This window comes from Neovison vison, chromosome 6, assembly GCF_020171115.1.
Source record: "Neovison vison isolate M4711 chromosome 6, ASM_NN_V1, whole genome shotgun sequence".
NCBI classification, from domain to species: Eukaryota; Metazoa; Chordata; class Mammalia; order Carnivora; family Mustelidae; genus Neogale; species Neogale vison.
In genome coordinates, this window is record NC_058096.1 from 171218133 (window position 1) to 171231849 (window position 13717).

The 13717-nt window shown below is 40.2% G+C and overlaps 1 protein-coding gene across 6 annotated transcripts in view; it reads left to right on the plus strand.

Annotated features, from left to right (window-relative positions):
- Window positions 1–13717, plus strand: part of VGLL4 (vestigial like family member 4) — a 158698-nt gene that overhangs the window by 71104 nt on the left and 73877 nt on the right. Inside the window, exon 1 of one of the 6 annotated variants that reach the window (XM_044252990.1) lies at window positions 2688–3413. The exons of the other annotated variants lie outside the window; for them this stretch is intronic. Within the exon in view, the coding sequence (XP_044108925.1) occupies window positions 3332–3413 (82 nt within the window). The 5' untranslated portion in view covers window positions 2688–3331. Of the gene's footprint in view, window positions 1–2687; window positions 3414–13717 lie in introns of those variants that run through there. 6 annotated transcript variants of the gene reach the window in all.

Consider the following 13717-nt stretch of genomic DNA (forward strand, 5'->3'; position numbering starts at 1 on the left):
TGTTAAACAAAGAGGCATGAAATTGCTCTGTCAAACTGCTTTGAAAGTTTTGAAATGTTCACTTTCCATTTCCGTATCTATCTCTTATGGATAGTAGCAACCAGTTCTAGAACCCATCCATGGGCCTGGATACCGGAAATTTTGCCACTGATGGCTGTAAATGCAAGTCAAAGTATATACCTCTGGGACTGTCCACACAGATAATGGCCACACAGAGGCCACATTGCAAGTGACACAGCCTCATTTCGGGGAAGTTATAAAGTACTCATACCTTCCTGAACAGCTGTACTGTTTGAATCTGGCTAAGTCACTTATATTATATTATATTTTATTGGTTATATATTAGTTGTATATTATGTCATATTATATTATTTAAAAGATTTTATTTATTTACTTGGGAGGAGAAAGAGAGAGAACCTGAGCAAGAGGAGGCACAGAGGGAGAAGCAGCGTTCACGCTGATCAGGGAGCCAGACTTGGGACTTGATCCCAGGACTCTGGGATAGTGACCTGAGTGGAAGGCAGACGCTTAACTGACCCAGTCACCCCTAAATCACTATATTTTATTTTATTTATTTTTTAAAAAGATTATTTATTTATTTATTAGAGAGAGAGAGAGAGAGATCACAAGTAGGTGGAGAGGCAGGCAGAGACAGAGAGAGGAGGAAGCAGGCTCCCTGCCGAGCAGAGAGCCCGATGTGGGACTCGATCCCAGGATCCTGAGATCATGACCTTAGCTGAAGTCAGAGGCTTAATCCAAATGAGCCACCCAAGTGCCCCTCAATCACTATATTTTATTTTATTTTATTTTTTTAAAGATTTTATTTATTTATTTGACAGAGAGAAATCACAAGTAGACAGAGAGGCAGGCAGAGACAGAGAGAGGGAAGCAGGCTCCCTGCTGAGCAGAGAGCCCGATGCGGGACTCGATCCCAGGACCCTGAGATCATGACCTGAGCCAAAGGCAGCGGCTTAACCCACTGAGCCACCCAGGCGCCCAATCACTATATTTTAAAATAGAAAACTCTCCTCCTCAAAATAAAATGAAGTATCTTAAGGGAGGTAAATTTTTTTTCCTCTTTGATAAAAACAAGGGTTTTCAACCTTGACTGCATTTTAGAATCACCTCAGACTCTAAAAATGATACTGATCCTGGGTCCCACCTCCTCAGATAAGTTTGATGCCACCTCAGCATCAGGATTTTTAAAAAGTCCACGTTGATTCTAACATGCAGCCAACTTTCTCCCATAGGGGACATGCTAATGACTCATCATGTTTTCTGATTGAGACCTGATGTCAAAGAACAGCACAGTAATTATATGCTAAAACTATCATTTGAATTTGAATGTGGTGCTTAAAAATATTAGGACTGTTTGAGATGTAATAATCTAGTGTATTATAGATGCTATCAGAGCTTCTTCTGACCCTCCCTGCCAAATACCATTATTTTAATTATGGTTGATGGTATATATGTCTTTCAGTATAGCTTATTCAGTATCTAGAATACATAACCTAGTTATAAATTAAAGCTTGTGAAATCTTGAGTTGTCTGCTTCACCTGCTCCTATCCAGTGATAGTGGTGGTATTGGGTGTTTTATTAATCTCCTAATAAGATATGATTAGAACAACTTGCCATGAATGTCTAACATCTGAAGTGCAATTATTGCTGGATTTTAAAAATCGAATTCCTTGAAATTATTTGTTCAACTCTTACTTTAGAGTATTAAAATTTCAGGTCTTGGTCTACTCTATGCCACTGCTTAATATTTTCTAGATCTCCCAATAGCATACAATATACCCATATACAATAGCATACAATATACCAATATACAAACACTTCCTGTGGTCAATTATTAGTTTATTTGTGGTGCCAAAAGCTAGCTACAGTCTGCAAAGATAAAATGATTTTTCCCCTCTGTTTGCTAGTGTGCTCTTCATGTGCTGAAGGCTCTGAACATTCAGTGATTTACTCATTCAGTAAACAGCTTTTGGGTGCCTACTTGTGCTAGATACTGGAGATATGCAGTTTAAGGCTCTTAAAGGAACAGGATAGGAACAGCACAGCAGCATACTACTAGCCATTAATACATAGATGGAGCAACTTTCACACACGCAAAGTGAAAATATTTTTATTCTCCCCCACAGCCCATCGTTTCAAATAGGCATGTGGTTTTGGATATACCTTTCTTACTTGCTTAAACTTCTCTCTGTTTTCTCTTTTTTCCCTCCTGGTTTTGTTGTTGTTGTTGTGTTTTGAAAACTTACTAGGGCGGAAAATACCTTAGAAGTAGTTCTACCGACTGTTTTGGGGTCCTGGGCCAGTCATTTAATCCCTCTGTTGTAAAAAGATGATACTGTCTCTGCCCTGTTCATGTGACTTGTCATGAAGATTATAAGGGAAGTTATATGTAACATTAACATCAAAATTTGAAACACACAGTTCAAGTATAAATGGACCTTATAAAACAATTTTTAGAAGAAAGAAAAAAGAAACCTTACATAGATGTGCAGTGTATGTACCACAGCAAAAAACAGTGTGTGTTTCTGGACCCTGACAGCAAAGATGCACCAAAAAGTTAAATTCTATGGAAGTTTGCTTCCATGATGGATTTTTTGCTTTTTACTCAGCTCCCGAAAAAGAAACTTCCTGGGTTTTCTTTCTCCTCCTACGGTTCTCCAGTGGCAAGGCTGTTTCCTGTCGAGAGCAGCTCAGCCGCAGCCCCTCTGCACAGACTCTCCACCTCCTCTTTCTCTTTCTTTCAAACACTTAATACATTTAGAGACTGATCTTGTGCAGAAAATATCCCTGACATTTGAAGAGCTCCAGGGATTCAGTGAGCATGCTCCGTGCTCCCTCCCGCTGGGAAGAGGAAGCTCGTTTACATACGAGTCATACCAGGCATAGCCAGCATGTCAGCGCAGTTAACTTGCAGCGGGCTGTGAGGAAAGCGAGCGCGGCTTTGTCCTAGGAAATGTGCTTCGTGTTTTGCTTTTTTCACTCCTTTTTTATTTCGAAGAAAGATTCGTAAAGACTTCTGAAACGTTTTTAAGTGCTCGATTGAGGATACAAAACATACACCGTCTACAATTAAGCCCTTGAAGGGTTTTTGTGTTTGATTTTTCGTGCGTGGGTTTTTTTTCCTCTTTTTCTTTCTTTCTTTCTTTTTTTTTTTTAAACTTTTACATACTTTGTTTTGATCATCTGAGGCTGGGCCTCACAGTCTTTGTGAAGTTTGAGAAGAGCCAGGAGCTACTCAGTAATAATTGATTTTTTGAAACGTACTCTTTTGGGGCAAAAGCAAAGAGCTGGTTTTCTGTGCGAGCCCAATAAATGCTATTTATGAAGATGGACCTGTTGAACTACCAGTACTTGGACAAGATGAACAACAATATCGGCATTCTCTGCTACGAAGGTAGAGGTTCCGTTCTAGAAATTGCTCTTCTCTTGCTTTTGTCAAGGCCACTCCTCCTTTAGGGTTCTGAATGCCTTCTGTGTATTTTGTTCTCTTTCTTGAGATTTCAGGGTGATTTGAAAGGCGAGTGTTGATTATGTACTATTTTCAGTACAGAGTTTGTTGTTTGTATCTTAGCCTTCAGGGTAACAGTGGGGGAGGGAAGGCAGTGAAATATAAACTGTTAAAAGTTTCCTTTTTGCTTGCAACATATTAACTCTTCACATTTTTAACTCTTGGTAATATGATTATTTTTAAATTCTGTTGGTGTTCTCTTTAGAGGAAGAACTTCTAGGACCAGGAAAAGTTAAACATGTTGCCCCCCCCCCCCCCCCCCCCGCTTTGATACTTATTTTAAACATGCACTATCTACAGTATTCATGTTGTATTCCAATCAGTACTTGGGATTTTCATGTAGAGGGGAACAGAAAGTTACAGTGAGTTTTTGTTTTCAGGAGCGATTGTCCCAAACAATGAAGAATTTTTCTATTCAGTTTGGGGGACTGAAAGGGCACCCATGTCACAAAGCACAGGCTGGCTCTTTGTCTGATTTCCCATTTCCTGTACAGCTCTGAGAGAGTTCTGACATTGAAGGATGTTCCCTCCACACTCCGGTCCCTTGTGGAAGTGATTGCACAACACACCAACCAGAAAGCTAAATTGAAAGAAAGGAAGAAAGAAAAAAAGAAAGAAAGGAACCTACTCTGAATTCTTATTGTTTATTACCTCCTGTTATAACCATGAGGTGTTTCTCCACTGCCTTGTAGCATTTCGAACTGTTGGTAGTAAGAAGAGAAAAAGCAACTTCTTAATCTGTTGGAAACATTATCTACGTGCAATTTGAAAAAGTGGTAATGGCCTAGGTTTGAGTGGCCGGAGAGGCATCTCCGGGGGAATTTAGCTTGGCAGGAGGAGTGTTTTTTGTTGTAACCACATACAAATCGAGGAGGAGACATCTCCTTTCTGATTCAGTCGAACCAGTTTCCATGTTTTCTCTTAATAGTGAACTGAACGTTTCCTTTGAAAAAGAAAACATTGAAGAAACTTGCATGTAAAATTTCAGGCCTGTTGCCTAATCAGTTGAAAACTTACCCTTTCCCCTTCAAGGAAAATGAAATCTCATTCATACTCTGTGTGTGTGTGTGTGTGTGTGTGTAGTGTGTGTAGTGTGTGTGTGTGTGTGTTTTTAACTCTGGATAAGGATTTCATACTTAAGATTTTTTTAAAAAAAGGTATATAAATATTTTTAACTCCTGCTTGTTTCACTGATGAGAATTATGGTGGATAGCTTTCTTTGAATCTGCTGCTTTAAGTAGATCATCTTCTGAAGTCACTCATCTTAAAAGCAGACTTCTTCGGGTTGGTGACTGGGCAGCAACAAGTAACTGGGCTTGTTTCTTGTGAAATTAACATACTGCAGTTTTAAAAAACATTTCTTTCTTCACTGAATAAGAAATCACAGACTTTTAAGGCAATATCTGTTGGCTTGTCTTTGTCATTGTGTAATATGATATTTTTCAAAACAAAACAAAACGTTAATTATCAGCCTAACTGAGGAGTAGACGGACTGCAAGGAAATTGATACCACAATTAATTTTGTATGTTTCCAGTTGCAGCGTGGTGAGGAAAAGCTTATGGAAAGCTTGTCCAGGTTGATTTGTTGTTTTGTAGTCTGTAATATACTTGAGAGTAGTCTGCTTTGTAGTCTCCCTCTTTATTTGGGGGAAGAAACTTTGATTTTGAAAGTTGAGTAGATATGTAGGATGATTTGCTGTAGTCTGTTTGGTTTAAACATCTGCTGCTCTTTTCCTTGCTATGAAAGTTAACATTATTTTAACACCAAAATAAATACACAGGAAATGAAGAAAAGCACAGCAAAACTTGAGTGGTGTTTTTAGTGGGTTGTTTATGCCCTGGTGGTTTTCTTAGTATAAACACTGCACACATCTGTTCTGAACTCAGAGGGGTGTTTTGAGGATGGGCATAAATCTCAGATGGGAATTTTTTTTTTTTTGGTAAGAAAAGTTGGAACCATTACTGTTCCTTTAAATCCAATACTCTGGAAGTATTCGTATTAAGCATAGCAGCTCACCAGCATTCCAGGGAAGTTATTTGGAAAATGGAATGTACAGTTGGTAGGCAGCATTTAATTTCACTGAGGGCACAGGCAGGCTTTACATCTCTTTAAGAATAAGGGACAATTTAATTTTCTGAAGTTTTAGTTTTTTTTTTTTTTAAAGATTTTATTTATTTATTTGACAGAGAGAGATTACAAGTAGGCAGAGAGAGAGGAGGAAGCAGGCTCCCCTGCTGAGCAGAGAGCCCGATGCGGGACTCGATCCCAGGACCCTGAGATCATGACCTGAGCCGAAGGCAGCGGCTTAACCCACTGAGCCACCCAGGCGCCCGAAGTTTTAGTTTTAACAATTAAGATGTTGATGGTTATTCTTACTCTCCAGGTTAGTTGTACCATATTCCCTGGTTCTGTTGTTCACAGCTCTACTCTGCCAAATAAACCATGTGTCCACACTGTCATTTTTCAGCCTCTCTGGCAACATATACACAAATAGATCTTTTTTAGCTAGTTATCTTGCAGCATACAAGGCCTTCCTAAAGTCCTACATTTAGAGCAACTCTAACTGGTTCAGACACAGACTCTGCTTGGTGACTGCTCTCTGGCATCTGACTTTCCCCATACTAGTCTGTAAGCATAATTGAAAAAGAAAATAAAGGAAAAAATTAACTGCAAATAGGCTTGGGGTGGGATCCATTGGGTAGGAGAAGGAGATTGGCAAAGGGCAGAAAGCATCTCAGTCTGGCTAATTTCTGGAAACCCATCACTTTCATTGGTAATGAGCAAATTAGCAGAACTCTGCTTGTGTTAATGAGTCTGTTCAAAAAAAACCTCATGGTTTATTACCACAACCCTCAACAGTTAACCAGCTCATCGTTCATGACCATACTGCATGTTCATGTTATACCCATTTGAACCCCAGTTTTGCCTCTATCTCCATGTAAAGGTCATAAGCCAACCTCAGCCTTCATTTTTTCCCCTGTAACTCCTGAGAATACTCCGCCAGTAGGCTGAAAGCCTCCTGGAGGCAGGGCATTCTGCCTTGGTCACCACTGGATCCTGGAATCCTGCCACCGTGCCGGATTTGGCTCCCAGAAAGTGGCTGACTGAAAAAAAAAAAAAAAAAACCATGAAATCTCTCCAATAGCAGTGTAGTCACTACTGTATAATTTAGTACTTCATTATATATACATCTCGTATTCTCTAATTATTGTAGAGCTGTACAGGGCCTTAGGTATATTTTAGACATTTGACTCCCCCCACCCCCTGGGAGGAAACCAAGGCCCAGAGAGGTAAATTGTCTGTTCAAGTTGATTCAGAAAGTTTGTAGCAGAAATGAGTTGTTATGAGGACTGAGTGGTTTTCATTAGTCTGTGATTTTTCTGTAGCATTACTGCCTCTCCACAATCATTTATGTCTTGTCTCCTTAGTTATTAGCTTGTCAGTGATAGGGACTGTGCTCGGTCTTGGGGACCCTCCCAGCACGGGGTGGCAGGGGACATCTGAGATTACAGTGCACAGTGAGCCTGTTCTGGAGTCCTCATTGCCTTGAGAAGCCAGTTGCTGGTCTAGATTTCCAGGCTGTTGTGATGTCAGGAAGGAGAGTATGAGAACTCTAGGTGACCAGCCTTGTTGGAATTTGTTCTCCTTGCTGCTCTGGTTTGCTTTACTTTTTTCCTGATTGTGCAGAGGAGGCGGCCCTGTGTAATGCCAGTTCACAAAGAGTGTTTTCCCAAGGGAGTAGAGAACTGGTTAGACCATTGATTTTTCTCAAGATGGCTGACGGTTCTATTTACATAATTACGTGGTGCTGAAAACATAGGTCCTAATAAATGTGCTCATGGTTGGCCGTGGCTTTAAGCTGCTGTTAGTGATACTTTAATTATGGGTTAAGAGCCATTAGTGTGTAATTTGGTAGAAGAATTCTCCCCTTTTAATTTAATAGTGCGATTTATATTGGGAGAAAGTAAGAATAAATTGCATATTGTGATCATCTGAAAGCTTAAGAGGAGAGTATTCTAAGTTCCTCACATTTTGAGCTACTCATTGTTTTAGAACATAATTACACTTATTTCATCACAGGGTACACTTAAAATTAATTTTCTGGAATTGAAGGGAAAATGCAGACGAGTTGTTGAGTGAGACTTTGCCAGAATTAGGAGTAAAGTTGGGTGACGGAATTCCTTTTGTTTTCTGCCAGTCTAACCAGCAAGCAGTTTAGTGTTCTTTGTCTAATGAGTTCAGAGGCATCCAGGAAACTTAGAGCATTGGGTACTATTAAGGTGAAAAGGCCACAGAGCAGAGCCATTTGAACCCGCCTCTGTTCCAGCCCTGTGTATCAAGTGACCAGCTCTTGATCCTGGGGTGTATTCTGAAGTCGAACATCTGCAACTATTTTGCTGTGGAAATTCATTTTACTTTAGCATTTTGTTTGCAGGAGAGAGAGGTGAAGGGGAGGAGTTGGCGGGGAGAGGAAGGGGAAAATTGGGGGGAGAGGAAGGAGGGGTTGGGGGGGAGGGGAGCAGTTGTTGGGGGAGAGGAACGGGAGGTGGTTGGGGGAGAGGCTGAGAGGAGTTTGATTAGTAAAACATGCCTAGGTGAGCCCAGGAGATCTCCTGCAAGAGATCCAGCCAGTTTGTATTTCTTCTAATTACAGTTTGTGAAGGGAAGGTGTGATTATACCCTCCTTCCTTCCAGCTCCCCTCCCTTGTTTCTCTGGCCTCTTCTGGAAAGATTATTTTACTTGGCTGTTTATCTCTTGGAGCTTACACATGGCTTTGTTTTGGAAGGCAGATTTCTCTTCCTTCCTTCCTCCTTTCCTTCCCTATTGTCTGCATGGCCTTCTATTCTTAGGGTGTTGGGATTTGTTGCTGTGAAGGTTTTTTAAACACGCCATAAGATACAAAAAATACCCCCGCGGCTTGTGAGAAGATTCAAAACCTCTCAATATAGCCTCCTTCCGCTCAATTGTGAGGATGTTGCAGAAAACTTGGTTTTGTCTGAAGAAATTAGATCCAGACTTAGCACTTCTGCATATATACAAATATGTAAAACCGGTCTAACCAGGGGTTGTTTCTGGCTGTGTTTTATCTCCGTATCTGACATTTATTCAATGACTGTTTGTGTTTAGTGGTATCTCTGTATCGGATATTGAGTTTATTAGAAGTATTCCCTAGCTGGGCTCATCAACATCAGTTTGTTCTATAGAATAGTCCCTCTCCCGCATGCTTTTACTTTTAAGTAATCCCTACACCCAACGTGGGGCTTGAACTCACAACCCTGAGATCAAGAGGCGCACAATCCCTTTTTTATTTCTTAATGAACTCATATGTCAGCCCCCTATCCCCCCCCTCAAAGAAACCCCAACCATGGACGCTTAATTTTAAAAGCAGAGTCTGAAAATGATTTTACTTTTTCCATTTGTTCTCTCTTTGCCTTCCTAAATGTTTCATGTTCTGCTAAGTTCTAAGGAACTCTTTCTGTCAGTTTGCTTTGTTATCTTGCCTTCCTTTTTCCTTTTTTTTTTTTTTTTAAAGAATACTGTAGATTGTTACAATTTCAGGGTATTGTGTACAGAATGTGTTTAAATCCTAACAATGCAAATTACTACTAGTTGAAAGGTTATTTACCCTAAATAAAGTAGAAAATCTATTCTTAAAGCTACCTTTAATTTGTGGCTAATTTATATGATCTTTCTGAACTCTTAATAAATTGTTTGTTAACAAAGAAGCTGTAAACATAACAAACTGAAATATATTTAGTAAAAGTCATCACAGAAAACTCAGTCCTGTCCTTTTCCCACCCAGTATCCGTTCTCTTAAAGGTATATGGAATGCGTGTGTGCTGTGCTGGAGTATACTAAGTCTTGGGTTGTCCCTCTCTCTTGCAACACTTTTTACTATGAAATATGTCATATGTACATAAACATGTATAAAAGACATGTGTGGTTTGAAAATGAACAACCTTATAATCACCACCAGGTCAGGAAATAATAATTTGCCTCTTTCAAGTATTCTCTCTTTGTCAAATTCCTCCTTGCCCCAAGAGGTCATCACAATTATAACATGTCTTTTCTTCCTATCTCTACTACCTCTATGTGCAATTCTAAACAAATTAACTTAGTTTTGTGTGTTTTTCCTTTCCTTTTCTTTTCTTTTTTTTTTTTTTTTGAGCCCAATTGAAATTATTTCCTATGTCCTCTTTTGTGTCTTGCTTGAGGTTTTTTATAGTGGAGATGTCCTTGTCTTTTCCATGTGAAGCCAGCTTATCTTCATGTGTGGGAATCTTGGCTGTGGAATATATGTGGACGCCCCAGTGTCTTTCTCATTCACTTGCTGCTCACTGTCTACTAAACATAGCTGGTGATGCTTTGGTCCAAACTTTTTTTTTCAGTCAGTGTTTTGTTCACAGTCTTCCTCACCTGTTGAAAGCCCTCTACCATGCAGGTCGTAATGGGAACTTGTATGTGTCTGAGAAACTGCAGTTTGGGAGAGTGCAAAGTGGGGGATGCTCGAGGAGATACATAGCTTAATTAGGGTCTGAACAAGGGCTTTCGTTCTGCATTAATAAGCAATTTGCTTAAAGGCTGAGACTTGTTACAAGTCAACTTTGTTACAGTGCCAGATTTCTTTGGATGTTAATCCAGGGACTTTCAGATACACAGAAAAAGCTTAAGTTGTTCCAGTAGTCAAACAATACTCTACATTGTAGAGAGGTGGCTGTCTGAGGGCAACAAAGATTTGAAACAATCATCTGCATTATGCACCATCTAAAATTATGAATGAAAAAGAATCATCCATATGTATGGCTCTTGATTTTTATTTTATATCTGCTTTGCATGAAAATAGTTGCCTGTTAATTGTTTTTGGCTAATGATTCGATTTTAATAGAGTGAATTCCAGAATTTAATGATTTGTTGCAGATGCATTCTGCCAAGCAATTTAGCAAAGTTGTTTACACTACCCCAAATCCAGCTGGACAGAGCGAGCCAAGGCTTCTTCCCTGATAACAGTTCAGGGAGTGATGAGTGCAAATTTCTGGACATTTTTTTTCCCCTTTGAAAACAAACATGTCTTCCATTATATGGCAGCACTGTTAGAGTGGCAGGGGATTAATTTAAAATTTTATTTTAATGTCAGCAGCTCTTTCCGGTACCCATTTTCTCCCATTCTTACTATGTGTGTCCTTTTAAATGATTATTTTTTTCTGATGAGCAACTGATAAACTGTTGGCTGAACTCACAGAAAACTCTTGTTTTATTTCTCTGCTGAAAAGTTATGACATCTTTGCCAGTGCTTAAAATCACCCATGAGAGGGCTTTGAGTAGCTTTCTTAAAGGAATATCCAGTAGCAGCTGTACCAGGCTCTAAGTTCTGTTGGGCAGAGGGCAAAAGAGTTGGAAAATAGTAGTCCTTCTCAGGATAAAACCTATAAAAAGTTTTCCAGCACTGCTCTACTGGATTCAGAATCGGTAACAATGACCACTAGTTTCTGGAGACCACGATGGGAGCACTTTTTCTCTGAGAGGCTTTATACTGGTGAACGATGGCTGATTTGGGGAGGGAGGAGGTGGAGTAGAGTTCTAGAACCAACAGCAGACATCGGACATTGCTCTTGGTGTCCAGCAATAAATGTAATACACATACACACTCACTTGGTTCTATATTTTGTCCAACACAGATTGGGAGAGGGCCTTCTTATAGAGCTGGAAGAACTCTTGTGTATCCTTTAAGGAAAAGATAGAAGAACCACCACATCTTGCTTTTCCACCTGCAGACTCTTCTGAATCCACCTCCGTCCTTCTTCCCCTTCCCTTAGGCTCACTGAAAGGCTAATTCTTCTATTGGTGCTCATAGATACCAGCTCTTCTGGCCTCAGGGACTTCTCTGTGATCTGCTTCTGATTTCCCCTTCTTCCTCTCCTGGTTCTTTCTCTTTATCATGTGCTTAAGCACACAAGCTCTTCCCAACTTTAAAACAAAACCAAACTTATCCCTAAATCTTACCCACTCTCTTGCCCCCCACCCCTGTTGCAGACTCTTATCTTTGCCATCCAAGTTTTTAGAAGAATGTGGTCAACTTGTTTCTACTTCTTCTGTCCAGTCTCTCCTCAATCTACTGTCATCTCACATCATCCTATTTCTGCTCCCACAGCTTCACTTAAGTTGTTCTGGTTGAAGCCACTAAGTGATATCCTAGTGGAAAGTTCAGTGGACACTTTTCAGTCCTTACCTAGTTGAATCTCCTAATACCATTTGGTGTTGACTCCTTCCAAAATCTTAAACTTCTTATATCCCTTGGCTCAAATACTCTTTGAATATGCACTCCATTGGGAATTGAGTGCTGGTGAGCATGTGGTGAGCAAAATGGACAGGGGCTTTATGAAGCTCCTGGTGTTGGTAGGAGGGTATGAAAGAGGGAGGCAGGCTGATAAATATTGAAGACAAGCCGTGGTTGCAGCTTGAGAACAGATTGGAAGGGAAGAAGGAGAGAATGTAGAAATAGGAGAGAATGTGAATGTGCTGCACTGGTTTAGGCAAGAGATGGTAGTCACTCAGATTGTGGTGGCAGTCATGGAAAAGGAGAGGAGTAGAAGAAAAATTTAGAGAGAAGACTGGCAGTACATGGGGAGAGGCTGGAGTAGGGGATGAGAGAGAAGACATAGAAGACATGGAGAGTGCTTCCTAGGTTTCTAGCTTGTCCAGGTGAGTGGAAGGAAGGTTCTGCCATTTGCAGAGGTGGGAAATACAGTGAGAGGACTGGGTTCTGGGATGAGATCACGAGTTTAGTTTCAGATATGTTGAGTTTGAAGGATCTTTAAAATTTCGAAGAAGAGCTAAATATTATAGGATTGGATATATGGGTCTAGAGCTCAGGCAAGAGGCCATTGCTGGTGATACTAGTTTGGGAGAGAGAATAAGTGAAGCTCTGGGCAAGAATGGTCACTGGGGAGCAAAGAACAGAATGAGGAGTTGAAGAGGTACTAGGAACTCTTCTCTTAGGTCTCTATCAGTTTTCTTCTTTATTCCTAAAATAACCCCACAACTGACCCCTGCCTCTAATCTTGTTCTCTTCTAAGCCTTTATCCATAGTATTACCAGAGTGCCATCCCTTATTTACTGTTACAGCCCTATTTTTTATTATTCCTTCACCCACACCCTGTAGCCCAGATACATCAAACTACAGTTCACAGACAGCTGAGGGTTAGAGGTGCCTGTCCACCCCTCCCTTTACTGCCCCCACTTCGTGTACTTGAAAACATGTGTATAACTTCTGACTTCCCAAAAACTTAACTACTAATAGCTTACTGTTGATTGGAAGCCTTACTGATACTATAACAAAGAGTGATTCATGTATGTTTTGTATATCCTGTGTGTTATATACTGTATTCTCACAATAAAGTCAGCTAGAGAAAAGCAAGTGTTAATAAGAAAATTGTAAGGAAGAGGGAGTACATTTACAGTACTGTACTGTATTTACTGGAAGAAAATTGCATGCAAGGGGACCTGAGCAGTTCAAACCCATGTTGTTCAAGGGTCAGCTGTATTTGAGTGAACCATTGCTTCTCTCTGAAATCCGCGTCCCCTGCCCTTTCTCTTGACTTCTCTTAGTCCCTCAAGTGCAGAGACTCCTCGAAAGTGACCCTCCTCACTCCTGCCTTTTTAGCTGAGTTAGGTGTTTTGTTTGTAGTTTTGTGGCATGCCGAGCATGGTTTTGTCAGAGAATTTATTTCACTGTGTTATATACTCCTCAGTCTGCCTTTCTATAAGCTCTGGGAGGGCTAGGACTTTGTCTTTCATCTCTTTGTTGTTAGCACCAAGCATCCGTGGTGTCTGCTTAGGTCTGAATCTACTCCAGGGTCTTTTTGTTAAAGAAAGAAACATTGAAATTGTGTGGTTAACCCAGGGATTGTCAGTTATTTGGTAACACAAGAAAGTTAGTTAACTCTTCGAATGTCCTTAGAGGAAGGAATGGCAGCTGGCAAAGGAGAGGGGAAGAAAGAAAACTGTTTAAGACTGTTTCTATAGAGAAACTTACCAAGTGGACTAGTTGGTTGTAATAATTGCCCCTGTTCTTTTTGTTTTCTAATTACTGCACTCTGGATTGTCTATTAACTAACTGAACATTTATGGGAAACTATTTAATACTTATTGTGTGCCAGGCACTGGTTTATGTGCTGGGGACTTAGCTCT